This window comes from Podarcis muralis, chromosome 2 (assembly GCF_964188315.1).
Source record: "Podarcis muralis chromosome 2, rPodMur119.hap1.1, whole genome shotgun sequence".
Lineage (NCBI taxonomy): Eukaryota > Metazoa > Chordata > Lepidosauria > Squamata > Lacertidae > Podarcis > Podarcis muralis.
The window spans coordinates 66,963,540-66,980,778 of record NC_135656.1 but is presented as its reverse complement, the minus strand read 5'-3'; the positions used below and the strand labels follow the sequence as shown (position 1 = coordinate 66,980,778).

At 45.4% G+C, this 17,239-nt stretch overlaps 1 protein-coding gene across 2 annotated transcripts; it reads right to left on the bottom strand.

Moving 5' to 3' along the window:
* Nucleotides 1–790: 790 nt before the first annotated feature.
* UBLCP1 (ubiquitin like domain containing CTD phosphatase 1) lies at nt 791–17,239 on the bottom strand. Of its 2 annotated transcripts, none has more exons than XM_028718383.2 (11): nt 17,138–17,239; nt 15,873–16,052; nt 14,821–14,912; nt 13,746–13,831; nt 13,546–13,661; nt 13,189–13,287; nt 12,040–12,077; nt 11,635–11,733; nt 10,638–10,754; nt 6,080–6,207; nt 791–1,852 (listed from the first exon to the last, which is right to left on the bottom strand). In XM_028718383.2, exons 2-11 carry the CDS (start codon nt 16,024–16,026, stop codon nt 1,825–1,827), a joined length of 957 nt encoding a protein of 318 aa, XP_028574216.1. In that variant the 5' UTR covers nt 16,027–16,052; nt 17,138–17,239; the 3' UTR covers nt 791–1,824. The 2 variants fall into 2 exon arrangements, with proteins under 2 accessions (XP_028574216.1, XP_077780762.1); XM_077924636.1 differs by lacking the exon at nt 17,138–17,239 and adding an exon at nt 16,565–16,583.

Sequence of the window (17,239 nt, the reverse complement as noted above, 5' to 3'; positions counted from 1 at the left end):
GAAGCATCTGCACTGCTAAAACCTCCAAAGCATTTGGATTTGCCACTGGAACAGAATGAGAATGGGATGTTTGGTGATAGTACAACTAAGCTCATTCCTCAAACATTTGAAGTGTCCCATCATAAAGCTGCCCAGTATGGTCACTGCTTAAGAATGGGCACCTGAATTGTGCATAACAAAGTTACTCGTTCATTGCTTCCAAGTAATTTCCTCACTGCAACAAAAGGATTCTCTTCCACCTTTTGCTAAATGATGCAAATTTGAGTTGAGCAAGAAACTGTAATTACTCTGTGAAGTTATCTGTTATTCCTGCAATGCCTATTGAATAGTCCTATAAAACACACCTTGAGAACTCCTTATTCAGCTTCTCAGTAGCTCTAAAGAATGGAACAGGCTTCCTCAACCTCGGCCTCCAGGTGTTTTTGGCCTACAACTCCCATGATCCTTAGCTAGGAGGACCAGTGCTCAGGGGTGATGGGAATTGTAGTCTCAAAACATCTGGAGAGCAGAGGTTGAGGAAGCCTGGAATAGAAGGTGAACATTTTTACAACTGAAGTGGGACTTTCCACCAGAGACGCTATATTAGCAGATATAAGGACTAAAATCCATTCCAAACCCTCTTAAACCCTCTGGATAGTGGAAGCAAACCACATACACACAGCATACTTTGTTATACATCCAATCAGGAATCAAAAGTGGCATAAGTACAGGGCATGGATAGTTCAGTCGGTAGAGAATGAGACTCATGGCCTTGTTTGTATTGAAGCTTGAGAAAACAATGGAACACAGGTTTTAAGAAAAGGCATTTATTATTATTATTATAATCATTATTATTAGCAGACCTGCTATAGTTCCTTAAGAACAATATATGCTATCTTTATTTGAAAGGAGCGATCTGCTTTCAAATACAAGAATGGCATGACAAGGGACTGTCGGCAATGCGAGACAGCAGGCGCATCACACTTCCACAGTGCAGGTTGAAGCAGCACAAGTGACACTTTAGAACAGCTGTGGCTGAATATTGCCAGTAAAAGAGCTTGTATCCTGACAAGATTTAACAAGAACAGAACAGCTAATGTTCATGCTTTAAGGAATTAGGCTCTTAGCTCTTTTCAGGTTTAAACCTTTACTCTGGTTAGATTTTGTTGTTGTTAAACAAAAAAACAAAAAGGGAATGCTTTTCAACCAAGCATTAAAAGGTTTTGTTTTCAAATCCCTCCTCTTCTCTCCAGTCATAACAGTTTTATTATCACAATCCACATATGAAGGCATCTTTGCCCTCTAGTGGTGCTTTCCATCCTTAAAACTGTTTTGTACAAAAGGAACACTTGACATACTAATACATAATTTGACATCTTATAGTTCATAGACTTAAATACCATAAACAGGGAAGGGGAAATGGTTTCTAGAACTGAGAATGCAGAAAAAACAAACTGGCTCCATAGTAAATATCTGGGTTGGGGGATTTTCCTCTTTTTTTTTGGTCTGAATGTTGGGGGGTTTCCACCCCATTTCCAAACAATGTGGTCTTTAAAGTTTTGGGGATACTACAGTAGCAGTACAAATGACATTGCTTTTTAAATAGTAACCCCAGAGATAAATGCAAGGGAGGAAGGGGAAAGCAAATGATTTTCCCTTTCAGTTGTTAGTGGCGATCTTCAGAAGAGAGACAGAGAGACCTAGAGCAAACCAACGGGAAGACCAAGTATAAGCGGTTGTTCGGGTGGTTAAGTCAGTGTCCAGCACTACTTTATTCTAGCTTACACAAGAGGAAAGGTCAAAGGGTCTCTATGTTCCGCCTGGTTTCAATGTCACAAAATAAAGCTACTGTCCTTGTTTCTTTGAAAGGTACCTGAAGAAAAAGCCAAAAATAAAACATTTATAACAGGATTCAACATACACAGGGTGTGCATTTAAAACATATGGAATTACTGGTACAATAGATTCTCGATGTTCTGAAAGCATTCATAGTACTATCCTAGTTTACTTCTTCATCTTTCAGCACCTCCTCTACTGAAATAGTTGTAGTCTTGAGGGGTAGCAGGAGTAAATAAATCAATTATAAAAAGAGTTAGGCAATATGCACTGCTCATATGCCCTAGAATTTTAAGAGAGCATTTTTCAGCAGTAGCACATATTAATATTCTAAAATATCAGCACAAATCTTTCATTCGTTGTTAAGATCCAACCAGTAAAACAAACCTTTGGGCATTAAAAAATTCTCTCAAAAGATCTGGACTGAGCTGTCTAAATAGCATTCTGAAATTTACAGCTGGTGGGGGAAAGAAGTACGCACTCAAAAAGAGGGCAAATTATTAAAGTGTCTAAATCATGTCCAAATTGCTCAGATTCATGCCTTGAGCATGTGTTATCAGGAGTTATCAGTTACTTTAGCAACTGTGGCATAAGAAAGTACGTTGTAAGATGAATGTGGATGTTCACACTCACGACTTTGAGTGAAGTGCTGGGCATTTTCTAACCACAGCCTGATTAAAATGTGCTAGAACCATCAAGTCCAGATAATATTGCTTTGCAGAGCAGGTGTGAGTCACACATCTACAGCCGATTACCCCAGATGCACTTTTAATGTCTACTGACCAATAGCAACTTCTTGCCTCTAATTTCTGAGCTTCCAACAAATAAATGTCGAAGTAAATATAAAATTTATCAGGAGGTGATCTCAATAGTGAACACAGCACACAGATCTGGACTGAACACCAGTCAGTTTGTAGGACTCAACAGATCAACCCCTTGCCGATAGCACAGATGCCTTCCAAACTACAGCCTAGTGCTGGTTTCATAGTCCTGAATAGTTCGTCTATTCACAAAGCCTTCTCCAACCTGGGATTTTATACTACACCTCCCATCACTCCTGTCTATTGGCCATGCTGGCTGGGTTTGATGGGAGTTGGAGCCTTAACATCACCTGCAGGGATGGAGAAGGCTGCATTACTTTACGTCAGGCACACCTGCTCTAAAGTAAAAATGTTGCACACTCCACCTACAAAGAGTCTTTAAAAAGTAGAGCTGGTTCACAATTCAACCCTCCTGTATACATAATAATGTGGCCCGCCTGACTAAACCACTTCTGGCGCAACAGAACACTGTGACAGAAGCCAGAGCGCACGGAAAGGCAGTTTACCTTAACTGTCCAGGGATCCTTTACCTTAACCTTTTACCTATACATAAGAATACAGAGATCTAACCAAGATCCCTAAGGTCAAATCCTTCACACCAAAATGGGAAAAGGAACAGAAACTTTGGTGGTCCAAAGTTTAGAAGCATTCTGACTTGAGGAGGAGCTATGGTCCAGTTCTCAAGGAAAATGCCTTAATGTTAGCTCCTTATGCAAGTGAAAATGCTTGGTATGCATTTTCATTGGAGTCAACTGCAGTTAAATCTCAAGTACAGAGCCAAGACTGCCAAGCCACGTACAATGCATGCAGCTAGCAGAATTTTGAGACGCCCAGACTTCTCTAGCCTGAGTCAGCAAGTAGATTCCACCAAGGTCATTGGGACTACAGTGGTGCCTCGCAAGAGGAAATTAATTCGTTCCGCAAGTCTCTTCGTCTTGCGGTTTTTTCGTCTTGCGATGCACGGTTTCCCATAGGAATGCATTGAAAATCAATTAATGCGTTCCTAGGGAAACCGCCTTCAGACCAGGTCCGGGGACAGTCTGTCCCCGGACCTCATCTGAAGGCTGGGGGGGGGGACAAGGGCTTTTCTTCCCACCCCCAGCATTTTAAAAAACCCCGGGACAGCGGAGGACTTCTCCGCTGTCCGAGGCGATTTAAAAGCCCCTGGGAAGGCAGGCAGGGGGGACAAAGACTTTCGCCCCCCGCCCGCCTTCAGAAGGTGTTCCCGCCCCCGCCCCGCTTCGGAACAGCTTTCCGAAGTGGGGCGGCTGGGGCAGGTGTCCCCGCCCCCCCTCCCCACTTCGGAACAGCTTTCCAAAGTGGGGCGGCTGGGGCAGATGTCCCCGCCCCCCCTCCCCACTTCGGAACAGCTTTCCGAAGTGGGGCGGCTGGGGCAGATGTCCCCGCCCCCCCTCCCCGCTTCGGAACAGCTTTCCGAAGTGGGGCGGCTGGGGCAGATGTCCCCGCCCCCCCTCCCCGCTTCGGAACAGCTTTCTGAAGTGGGGCGGCTGGGGCAGATGTCCCCGCCCCCCCTCCCCGCTTCGGAACAGCTTTCCGAAGTGGGGCGGCTGGGGCAGATGTCCCCGCCCCCCCTCCCCGCTTCGGAACAGCTTTCCGAAGTGGGGCGGCTGGGGCAGATGTCCCCGCCCCCCCTCCCCGCTTCGGAACAGCTTTCCGAAGTGGGGCGGCTGGGGCAGATGTCCCCGCCCCCCCTCCCCCCTTCGGAACAGCTTTCCGAAGTGGGGCGGCTGGGGCAGATGTCCCCGCCCCCCCTCCCCGCTTCGGAACAGCTTTCCGAAGTGGGGCGGCTGGGGCAGATGTCCCCGCCCCCCCTCCCCGCTTCGGAACAGCTTTCCGAAGTGGGGCGGCTGGGGCAGATGTCCCCGCCCCCCCTCCTCGCTTCGGAACAGCTTTCCGAAGTGGGGCGGCTGGGGCAGATGTCCCCGCCCCCCCCTCCCCGCTTCGGAACAGCTTTCCGAAGTGGGGCGGCTGGGGCAGATGTCCCCGCCCCCCCTCCCCACTTCGGAACAGCTTTCCGAAGTGGGGCGGCTGGGGCAGATGTCCCCGCCCTCCCTCCCCGCTTCGGAACAGCTTTCCGAAGTGGGGCGGCTGGGGCAGGTGTCCCCCCCCCCTTCGGAACAGCGTTTTAAAATGCTGGGGGTCGGGAGCGAAGCGCTGCCGACCCCCAGCATTTTAAAATCTCCCCGTGTCCCGGGAAGATTTTAAAATGCTGGGGGTCGGGCTGCCGACCCCCAGCATTTTAAAACTTTCCCGGGACACGGGGAGATTTTAAAATGCAGGGGGTCGGCAGCGCTTCGCTCCCGACCCCCAGCATTTTAAAACCTTCCCGGGACACGGGGAGATTTTAAAATGCAGGGGGTCGGCAGCGCTTCGCTCCCGACCCCCAGCATTTTAAAACCTCCCCGGGACACGGGGAGATTTTAAAATGCTGGGGGTCGGCAGCGCTTCGCTCCCGACCCCCAGCATTTTAAAACCTCCCCGGGACACGGGGAGATTTTAAAATGCTGGGGGTCGGCAGCGCTTCGCTCCCGACCCCCAGCATTTTAAAACCTTCCCGGGACACGGGGAGATTTTAAAATGCTGGGGGTCGGCAGCGCTTCGCTCCCGACCCCCAGCATTTTAAAACCTTCCCGGGACACGGGGAGATTTTAAAATGCTGGGGGTCGGCAGCGCTTCGCTCCCGACCCCCAGCATTTAAAAACGTCCCCGGGACAGGGGGAGATTTTAAAATGCTGGGGGTCGGCAGCTAACGCTTCGCTCCCGACCCCCAGCATTTTAAAATCTCCCCGAGACAGAGACTTCTCTGCTGTCCCTTGGAGATTTTAAAATGCTGGGGGTCGGCAGCGAACGCTTCGCTCCCGCCCGCCAGCATTTTAAGATCGCCCCCGGCAGGCGGGGGGAAGGCAGGCGGGGGGGAGCAAAGACTTTTGCCCCCCGCCGGCCTTCAGAAGAGGTCCTCTTCTGAAGGCCGGCTGTGGGCGAAAGTCTTTGCTCCCGACCGCCAGCATTTCCCTATGGGCTTTCGTCTTGCGATGCAAGCCCATAGGGAAATTCGTCTTGCGAAGCGCCTCCAAAACAGAAAACCCTTTCGTCTTGCGGGTTTTCCGTCTTGCGAGGCATTCGTCTTGCGGGGTACCACTGTATTTGTTTTATATGTAACTAGGAATGCCCTGGTTGCAGACATAAGGCTACTGTGTTTTTATGGTGATCCCATCCTGCCATGGTATTGTCTTTGTCACTTTGTCACTTTCCTAAACATTTGCATATGAAAAAATCGTACACAAAATGCTAACAAATTGAACCGACACTAATTCAGGCACCTCTGCTAATGGAGTTGCTATCAGTTCAGATTGGGCCAGCAGGAAGCAAAATTTGATATTGTTGAAGCACAATACTGAACAACAACAGCATTTCATCCTTACCTTTCCCAGTGTTTGTGGTTCAACTCCAAAAAGTCGTCTAATTTTGCTATTTCCTTGAGATACTGAGTAAGTTTTAGAAGCTCTTTATCCTTATCTCTGTTTAAATGTGCTTTCATGAAGGGTTTTATCTGTTGAGAAAGAAACCAGGTGTAAATGATACATATCTTAAAAGAGAAAAATAGAGAACATACCCAAACTTAACATGCTAGCATTTGTTGAGCAGATAATATTGCAAGAACCTGTCTAAGAACATGACCCTTTGGCTTAGTTCTCTGGTTCCATTCTACTTGCCAGGCAGGCTCCATCCCTCCCTTCTTGCAGAGACCTGCAATGTACTCTAAAAGCCCAAAGTATTATTTGCAAATGGACTTTGTCCTTCCCCCATGTCCTATTCATATCCACGCAGTAGCTCAAACAATCAACCTTTCAGAGTATTTGCAAATAATGTTTTTATGAACTACTGAGTTGCTTCTAGCAACTTACATCGCAGCATAGCAGCTGCTGAACTCAAGGGCAACATTCTCCTTGTTGCAGGATACTTACTGCTAAAAACAAACTAGCAAAAGCTCTTTTTAAAGAGCCAATCAGGCCTCCATGTGAACATGAACTCACAACACAGGCAAGCTGTATTTTGAGAATTTACATTATGGCTTCTATATATTATACAAGGAGGTTATTATATGGGGAAACATGAAGATGACTATTCACATACAATTATTCATACAATGTCACTTAAATGCAAAGCCACTCTAAAAGTAAAACATGTAATTTTTCTACTGCAGTGTCGCCATAGGCAGATGCATCAGTATGTCCACACATTTAAAAAGTCAGAGGGTGGTGAGAAGTGGTCTCACTTCACAACTGCAGATCTTGTTTCTTTCCCTCCCACCTCCTAATCCACTGCTGCCAGCAACTCCAGTCCTCCAGCATCGACCTCTACTCCTCTCCCTGCCATCATCATAAGAACTGTGCTGTGTTTCTACAAGGCAGGGCTGGCTTCTCGTTTGCCAGGAAGGAAGGCAGTCTCCCAAATGCAGCCCTCTCTTCTAGGGCCTATATGCAAAGAATGGTGTTTCTTCCGGTCTTAAGAACTACAGTCTCCCATTGCGGAAAGAAAATACGCACCATGCATTCATCCACTAAAAAACCCACTCAGCACTGTCAACTGCTGTTTCCCAATGGAGAGTACCCTGTCAAGTACCCTGATTGGAAGTTTGACTGTGACTAATCACTAATACGACAGTTAGTGAAATTTACACAGCAAACTTTAAAGCTACAAAGGCAACAGGTATGCCTTTTACCCAGTAACAGATCACGCACTTTGGGTGCAGAAGATCTAAGATCCAAGAAGATGGGTGCAGAAGATCTAAGATGGAGCATCCTCCATTAAGATTACTATCTATCTAGTTATCTATTTACAGAGTACAAGAACCTGGCCCTCTGCCCTGAGGAGCTTACAACTGAAAATGTGACAGAAACAGAAGAAGAGGACAGGGGAGGAATATGTGATTATCTCAGTTCTACATACTTCAGCTTAGTTACATGCTAAGACCCCAACCTGAAATCTTAGAAATTATATGGGTATCAGAAAGTGTGATACACTCATAACTTATTTTCACCACAGATAGCCTCTAAGCAGTTTGCAGATCAATAAAAAATGCACCTGTCATATAATAAGAAGCTTAAAATAACAACCACAACTGAAAAAAAAGTAAAATAGCACTCACATGGCAATCAAAAGCATGCTGGGATAGAAAGGTCATCAAGTGCCTGAAATTCAATAGGGAGAGGAGGACTGCTAGATTATCTCATCTGGGAGGGAGTTCCACAGTTGGAACTACACTACTAGGTGCATAGCTGCTGGTCGATATGAGGCATGCATCTGCATCATGGGGATCACCAACAGAGTCTCCCATGAAAATCTCAGGGATCAGGTAGAGATATAAGGAAACAGTCAGTCCTTAAGGTATCCTGAACCAAAATTGTTAAGGGCCATGTAAATTAATACAATATGCTGAGCTAACAGCAAAAATCCTAACCGTGTCTACTCAGAAGTCTTACTGAATTCAATGGTGCTTACTCCAAGGTAAGAGAGGCCAAAACTGCAGCATAACCTCTATTATCTACTCTTGAGTGGCAGTGGCTGCCAAAAGCCAGGGCAGTATTCTTCCACAGCACTACCACCTAAGACCCTTTTGACTGGAGAAGGCAGGGACTGAATTGGGTCATTCCATAAGCAAAGCATGCGCTCTGCCAGACAGCACATTGTTTCAGGCTTCAGTTTATCCCAGAACTCTGTCCAAAAGGAAATAAAGAGCACTCTGTGCATACTTGATTGCTAGGTACACAAAAACTAAGCTGGAGAGACAATTGCTGTTATCTTTGTCACCGTGGTCTACAGTGGGGACCACGTCCTTCTGAGAGGCTTCTAAAGCTCATTCCAAGCACCACTTGTCACATTTATCAAAGGCCTGCGGACAATAAGTTAATCCCATGTGGAATGGCTGATTAAATTCTGTTGCCTCTGGTAGAACATCTGATCTCGATTCCTTTTACAGCAGCATTTCTCATAAACGGTCACCTCCAATTTGTCTTGCTGTCAATAAAAGTCTGAGCTGCAGCACACCGGCTCTCTTTTCCCAGGGGGAGGCAATGATACCGCTCTGTCAGCGGTGCACTCCATCAAGCCACCATCTAGTTGAACAGCACTTTTAAAGCAATTTCCACTCATCTGTCACCATTTCTCAAGAAGCAGAGAGACTTTACAAAGGGCAACGCTTGTGCCACAAGAGCCAGATGTCTTTTCCAGGACAAACATTTTCCAAAAACACTGAAATGTTTGGGAGGCAGGGGCGGAAAAAGAAGAGACACTGACATGTAACTTTCTTGACAACCATTTCAGAATGGGTACATCCTGTCCCTTCATTTCATTCAGGCCACATTTCTCTCATGGTCTTTAATACTTCTGACAGGTCCCTACAGAGGCCTCTGCCACTGGTGCATTACAGCAAAAGCAACAAGATTCTGCTGCCACCTTGTATATGCCCACTGATGTCACAAAAAGGGAAAATAGTTACCACTGGCAACACAATGGTATAAATAGGAAGGCCACTGCAGATTAGCTGTTAAGATGCTATGGAGCAAGTTCTATTGGTCTAAATACCTACGTCTTGCTATGGAGCAAGTTCTATTGGTCTAAATACCTACGTCTGAGTAGGCATACACAGGGCTCCTCAGTAAGAGGCTGAGATGCGAAGCTCCTTATTTAACTCTTGCCTGTCATCAACTGACTGGCCTTAGACAAGTGGTTATGTAAGCACATGTCTGCTTGCAATATGGGGATGACAGTACTACCTGGCAGGAATCAGCTACTGAGATAATGTGAAATGCTTTGGACACACCCTAAGCACCTTATAGTATGAATGCTAAACACTATGTCTTCAAATTTCCATTATTTTACATTATACCTTTAGTCTAGGTACTAAAGCACAAATTGCCTACATTTTTGCAGACAACTTATTTCTAGCACTCTTAAATACCCCATCAAAACTTTGATAAGCAACTGCCAGATCACTACAAAACATCTTGTCTTCACATGCACTGGGGGCATGACGAGGGGTGGGGTGGGGTGGGGAAGCTTCCAAAGACCATTGTAGCTATTATGAGTGCTTTATCATAGGAACGATGCGGTGCAGTGGCCAGAGTGGCAGGGCTGGATAAGAGAAATTCAAACACTAACTTGGCTTTTAACTTTATCTAGTATCTTTGGAAAGTCAGGCTCTCTCAGTTTGAGCTGCCTCATAGGCTGATTGTGAAGCCAGAAACATTGGCTCTCAGCTCCTTGCAGGATGATCTAAGATCACAAATATATGATAATCCCAAAGGGTGAGTGGCACAACTTCCGAGGTCAAAGCAATTCCAAATAATGGCTGAAATCCAAAAGCTGAAATGTGTGCATGGAGCTGTGAAGAAAGGGAAGGTCTGCACAAACAATAGAAAATATTCATTCGAAGAGTAATTCTTTCCATACAACCATGTGGGAAGTGCTGCAATCAAGATGGGGCGCAGTGAGGAATACAGATACTGGCATGTTGGTACAACAGTGACCTGCCACCCAACCAGCAGTAGTGCAAACAGGATCAAAGACCCATTCCATTGGCACCATTTCCCAAATTTCAACCCACTTGAGTTTTCTTCCTCTAGGCTGTTAGCATCCTTCAATCTCGAGAGGGAATGGACCCACTCTCAGTCTCATCCGCTCAATCGGCCACAGCCTGTCTTCATATGCAGGGGAAGTCCCTAACTCACTGAGGGTTTGAGACCCATTGGCTACCTCACCTGGTTTAGCCAGCCAGTCAAGACATTAGCTGGGCTGTGGGCACTGTCACATGCGGACAACTTCAAGGAGCCACAGGTGAGAGTTGAGTGCGGAGTGAGGAGCGAAGGTGGATAAACAACCCCAGAAGGAGCATGACCTCTCCCCTACCAGACGTATTCCCCCTCCCCTAACACCCCATACTAGGTAAGCTGGCATTTATAAAAGAACGCTAAACATTACCTTTAGTCCGTTTTGTGGGTTCATAAGAAAATTTCGTCCAATGTCATCAAACATAATAGTATTTTTCTTGCTGTAAAACTCTGAAAATTTGCCCCATATGACACCCAAGGGTTTCACCTGTAGATGTAAAGTTGTAAGAAAACCTCAAGTGAAACAGCATTTCAACAACAGAATTTACCATTAGTATTCTGCTTTTACGGTATAAAGATTATTTGCAGAAATGTGCTCCTGAAGGATGGGGAACACCACAGAACAGATTTGGGAGAAGGTGTGGGAGCACCCAGGAAGAAGGGAGAAAGTCCTGTAGCATTGGGGGAAGCTCTTGAGTAAACAGGAGAACTTCACTGGATACAACCCATTCTGGTGCAGAAAGTCCTTGTTTCTCCAGCCAGCACAGCAAGCAAGCCAAGCTGTATTTCTTTTATATGTATGGCTTGGCACGCTTACTTCTTAATTTTGTGTATGAACCACTTCCTATGGAGTGACTCAAAGCAATTTCACAATTCAATAAACCCATATAACAATTGCATATATAAAAACTATTTCAAATCGAGTGCAGATACCAATTGGGATAAAAATATCTGGAACGTTTGTTGAAAGAGGAGTCTTCAACAGGTGGCAAAAAGCCAATCGGGTCTCTTAGAACTGTTGCTCTTACTGTGATGAACCTATTCCATATTTTAACACACAGTCGTCTCTTGGTTTTCGAACAGCTTAGTTCTCGAACGTTTTGGCTCCCGAATGCTGCAAACCTGGAAATGACTGTTCTGGTTTGCAAACTATTTTTGGAAGCTGAATGTCCGACGGGGCTTCTGCAGCTTCTGACTGGCTGCAGGAGCTCCTGCAGCTAATCAGAAGCCGAGCTTTGGTTTCTGAATGTTCGACTTCCAAGGTCGACTGTACTGAAATCTGAATTGCATACACTGATCTTTAGAACAGGGTGCTGATGGGTGGGTGCTCCTGCCTTGAAAAAAGAGGTCGGTGAGAGGACACTTACATCAATTAATCCTCGTCTTGGTGTGTGCACAGTTATCATGGCCGCACTATCCAACATGAAGGTTATCTTGTAGTTTGCATTGGTGCTCACTCCCAGCTCCTGCAATGAAAAACGATACCTAAGGACATTTTGCACACAGGTTCATCGCTGCTGTAGTTTACCAATCTCCTATAATTTGCCTCTCCTTCTGCATGTCACCAGTAGGAGCATTCCACAAGAGGAGGGAGGCATTCATGGGAACTTAGGGCCAAAGCTACAGTATTAATCATGCCAATTTTAGCACTTGTAACAGAGTTCCATGCTATGACTAAAATACTATGAATCATTTTGTGAAGCAGATCACACAAAGAACATTCTAAAACACCAGAAAATCAAAACACACACAAGCTTACACATCGGGCTTACTTTCATTTTAGCTTCAATCCACTTCATATTGGTAGCAGCTGAAAGGGAATAAACAAAGTATTTTCAAGTGAAGTATTTTCAAGGCATCTTTTAATACCGTGTCATCCTATTCTGGGTATTAGCTAATTATTCATGAATGCAGGCTCCAAATTAGTTTTCAATGCAGCAAGTCCCTCTCATCTGAAGTGTTTTTCAGTTTCACCTGCATTCGCATATTCGTGGCAAGCAGCTCATCCAACAATTGCATGAATCTGCCCAGGGAGTCTCTAATCCCAATGCTACCACCATGTCACTGTAACAGTGTGTATTCCTATTTATCTGAGCTCTGCTTATCTTAGGTATCTGGATACCTTGGGGCTTATTTTAAGTGTGGACTACTGTAAAGATGCTGAAACAAAAAGCACACAATGTTTAATATATCAACAAGAAAAAGCTTTTAAAATACAATGGGGGTGCAATACAGCATTACGATGCTCAACCACTCAATTTGACACAAGGAGAAGAGGGGAGCATTAGATCTACTTCTGCACAACAAAAACACAAACAAATGGGAAGTGTCAAATAAAGTGGTTCAACAGCTGGCATTAAGTGTGTTTTCCTTCTCATGTCCTAGATCCCAGGGACCATGCAATGAGTTCTGAACACTCAAGGGAGACTTTGATTTGAACTTCTCCTACAGTAGCACACACAGTCCCAATGCAGCATGACAAACTTCATTTAAAGCAAGGCAAAGTTTCACAATCACTCTACTGGGCATCCCCAAGGCTTTGGATTACCTAAGTAGGTCTTTGGATCCTAGCCCATGTTTACGACCAACAGGGATTCATAACCCATTTTCTGAATCAGAGTACTTGCCCCAGAGAGTATTTTATCAAGTTGTTCAGGAGGGTATTTTAAATCAAGTATTGATTTTCGTTCACACAGGGGTTCTGTGCTGACTGTCCCGCAAGGGCTAAAGCCTCCATTAAACTACCTCTCATGATTGCTGGCTTGAGAGATGTAATACAACAGAAAGGTTCAGCATCAAGCACTGCGTAAAAGATGCAGATCAAGTCCACAACATCTCCAGCAGAGATCCCTACGTCACAAATGGCAATGCATCTCTAGGCATAATGAAAACACTTTCAATTTGTGAAGTAAATAACTTACACCAAATTACAATATCATAGTCTTCGTATGCAGATGTCAGGAATTCATGCAGATACGGCCTCATCAGCTCAAGCCCAGTCTCTGCACATGATCTATGGTCTAGAAGAAAGTCAGCCAGTTCATATTAGTCATTTAAAACCTTATTTGAATGCCAGCATCTTTTCTCCTTACTTGTGCTCTGGCATACGCCTACACTCCATTCAAGGGACCATGTGCATAGCACCCAGGACTGCAGTGGAACCCAAATGAACCTACCTATACCCAGAGAGCAACTCTCTGGTCTACTGCCAAGAACCATGAGATCAGCAGGTACCAGGCCCAGGGAATAATGTCTTGAAAATGAAGTTCATTACTTACCAAACAGGGTATAATCAACATCCAGGACCAACAATTTCTTCCCTTCTCGCGGAGGGTTCAATATTTCCACTTTATACTCCTTAACTCTGCGGGAGATTTTCAGCAGATTCTCTTCCCTAAAAACAAACAATATAAATGACATGCAGCTGTTGCATATTTATAAGCCAGCCAATTATTTCTCTATTCAACAACAAACTCACCTATTCTCGACTTCAACCACTTCCTCTTCAATGTCAAAATCATTGACTACATCTTCATTATCAGGCGGTGGCCCAAGGACATCTTCCTACAACAAAAGTAAAACACCGAAAACTTATTTTATTACAATCATACCTTGGAAGTCGAACAGAATCCGTTCTGGAAGTCCGTTCGACTTCCAAAATGTTCAAAAACCAAATTGTGGCTACTGATTGGCCGCAGGAAGATCCTGCAGCCAATCAGAAGCTGCAGAAGCCCCGTCAGATGTTCAGGTTCCAAAAGAATGTTCGCAAACCAGAATAATCACTTCCAGGTTTGCGGTGTTCAGGTGTCAAAATGTTTGAGTTCCAGGGCGTTTGGGATCCAAGGTACGACTGTATTTGAAAGTTCTTGTACAGAAAAACAAAATGAGATATACTTCTGCTTCCATCCCCTGACCTTTAAAAGTACTTTTGCTTTTTGCCAAGGCATTGTCTAAACAAAGAGCAACATTCAGAATTAAACATCACACACTGCTTAAAGCACCAGTTTGGATACTTTTTACAGAGGATACATAAAGAGAATAAAGTGGCTGATCAAGTTGACAGCCCACAAAAATGGAAAATATAAACATGAGGAATCAGTGATGAAGCAAATTAAGAAAATGTGAACAACCTATACATTCTTGGCTGCTTTGGAAGAATGCAGTTATTTTGGTGGCAAGAGGGTAGAAAATCAATTGGTTAAAGGAATTTAAGAAGGTAAGAAGAGCCTGCTGGATCAGACCAATGGCCCATATAGTCCAACATCCTGCTCTTGGCAGCCAACCAGATGCTGTGGGAAACCTGCAATCCGGATTTGAGCACATGAGCACTTTCCCCTCCTGGAACACCTTCAGTTCACACCACATATAGACCAACCTCTGGCTTGAACAACTTTTTGTCAGTTAACATTTAATCAGAAAATTAATTACACTGCTTGTTCTCATACATACACATGAACCCTACATTATTTCTAGGCAATTACATGTCTTTATTATAATCATTTTTTCTGTAATTATTAGTTTTTATGTGTTTTAAATAGAAAAAAGTATTTTACCAAGCTTTCCTCACGAGTCCCCATCATCATGATTTTAGTATTTGGTTTCAATTTTAGTGATCCAAGCTTAACATCATTGTCTGCTGGCTTGCCTGCAATATAAACAGATTACAGCTTCCTCAGCAAAAATGAGCGATTTCTTCTGCAGCTGTTCCTTTCTCCTTTCACCTGATTTGTATTTTAAAACACTAACTTATGATCTTAGGCTACGATCCTATGGACACTCTCCTGTGAGTTAATTCCACTGAGATCAATGAGTGTTACTTCTGAGTAGACGTGTATAATATTATGATATTGGCAACCTAGAGTAAGATTTTCTCTCCTGCTCCCTGATGTAACTTATTCTCCTTCCCCTCCCCAAATGTGTTCTAGGGGTTCCTGCAACCCACTGGAACAGATTTAGCATGGGCACATGTAGAGAGAAGGAGAGGAAGTCCCACTGAGCAAACAGAAGTCTTTCTGCTAGCAGGACGACTTTGCTGGTTACAATCCAGAGTTCTTTCTTTCTTTCTGCTTCCCACCCCCCTCCTGGAAGTGCAGTGTCAACAACAAAAAGTGAACCCCCAGCCTATTTTTTTAAGGTCACCTAATACTTGCTGATATTCATAAAAAACATTAGAAGAGTGTGCTGAATTCTAGTCTCACAGTGGCCAACCTGATGCCTGCAAGAAATTCTTGCAAGAAATTCTGGACTGGGGGAAACCTTGGCACCTGCACACATCGGATCATTTAACACAGATTAGTTTTGCATATTCTGATTCTCAATTCTTGCTTTGTAAGTGTGTGTAAGCACATGAGTGGGTCATTCTAGAAAAAGAGAGAGAGAAGGAAATTAAGGACAATGGAAGCCTTAAGTTGACCCACTCCAAGTGTAGGAGTCAGTCTTCTCTCCACCATGACAATTTTAACACATGGACCAGGCAAGAAGAAAGTGTGGATCTGGGACAAAAGGCAACAGATATGCCTTAGCAGCTGGCCAATTTGACAACCACATCTGTTTCTGCAACCCTACTAAACAGTGAAAGAAAGGTGGAGCATGAAATAAATATTACCTTTTACTTTAAGTCCAAGAAGCTTTTGACGCTCTGGGAGCACTCCAGTAAGTCCTTTGAGGGACTGCTTGAGATCCAGCACTGTGTCTTCTTCTGACAAGGTGGTTATCAAAAATTCCTGCCCACCCCATTTTATAATAAGAGAGACAGCCATATTTGTAACATATGTTCAAAATATACCTATAGGGAAGGAAGAAATGATTGTCAAAAGAATTCTAACATTTTAACTTCTTTTCACTTCTACTTGGAAAACCAGACAAATACTGCTGCTACATTTTGAACAAATTAGTGGTCCACATCTGTGGCAATTTTGTATAAATTTGGAAGAGATTGTATAAATTGGAAGATATGTCAAGAGACTTCAGCAAAGGGAAAAGCTGCATAAGTCAGTAATATATTACATTACTAGACACCAGTTCCCAAGGGATACCTGCTCATGTCCACACCAGCCACCTGACTGGATAATCTGCAAGCTTCAAAAACCGTGTGTGCTGCCTTGTTTCAGAACACTAGAATTACCAAACTCTTAATGGGGGGGAGGGTCTCCTGCATATTTAAGAGGTGCGGAGACCAGAACTCTGCCAACTGCAGCCTTCCACTTCAGTAAGGAGCCACAGCTCAGAAACAGAAGCACAGTGCCTTGAACGCTTCAATCCCTGGCCTCTCGAGGCAGGGCTGGGAAAGCCTCTTGCCTGAAACTCCGCAGCACTGCTGCAAGCCGGCCGTGGGCGACTGGCCTAGATCCTCCAGCGGCATGACTAGGTGTTACTTGCTTTTCTGCACGTGGACTGGAGAAAGGAGCCGGGCCAGGCGTCGGGCTTCCCTTCGAGGAAGCTCATCGCCCCTTTCTGCGTAAAACGGCAGGCGCTGCGCAATTCATATAGGTTAAGGGACGCAGACAGGCTCCTGCTGCACCGAGGGCTGCGTCCTAAACGCTCCCAGCAGGTGTGCACGGGAGGGAGGTCTGGAGCGTTGCATTAGGTCCCCTCCACCATCGCCGCCCCCTCTGCAGGGTCCGGGCCTCGCGCTTCCACTAGCAGACCCTTGGAGGTACTGGGGGGGGGCGGTTGTAGGGCGCTCCTTGCTAGCCATGTTTACCCCCCGAGTGCCACCCACGGCCTTTGGGGTGCCCGAGAGGGGCGGGGCAGGGGGAGAGGGCGCCCCGCTCTGGAAGACTTGCGGGCTGCGCCCATAGGGGCTCCCGCAGCCCCGCCGAGCGCCGGCCGGACCATAAGGAAGAAAGAGGAGCAGCCGCCCCGCCTCACCCCCAAGAGAGCGTCCCAGGAACCAGCCGCGCCGGAAGCAGAACCCGGCGACCGGAGCTCGCGCGCCGCGCGAACCGGAAGCACTTCGCGCTCTCGGAACCT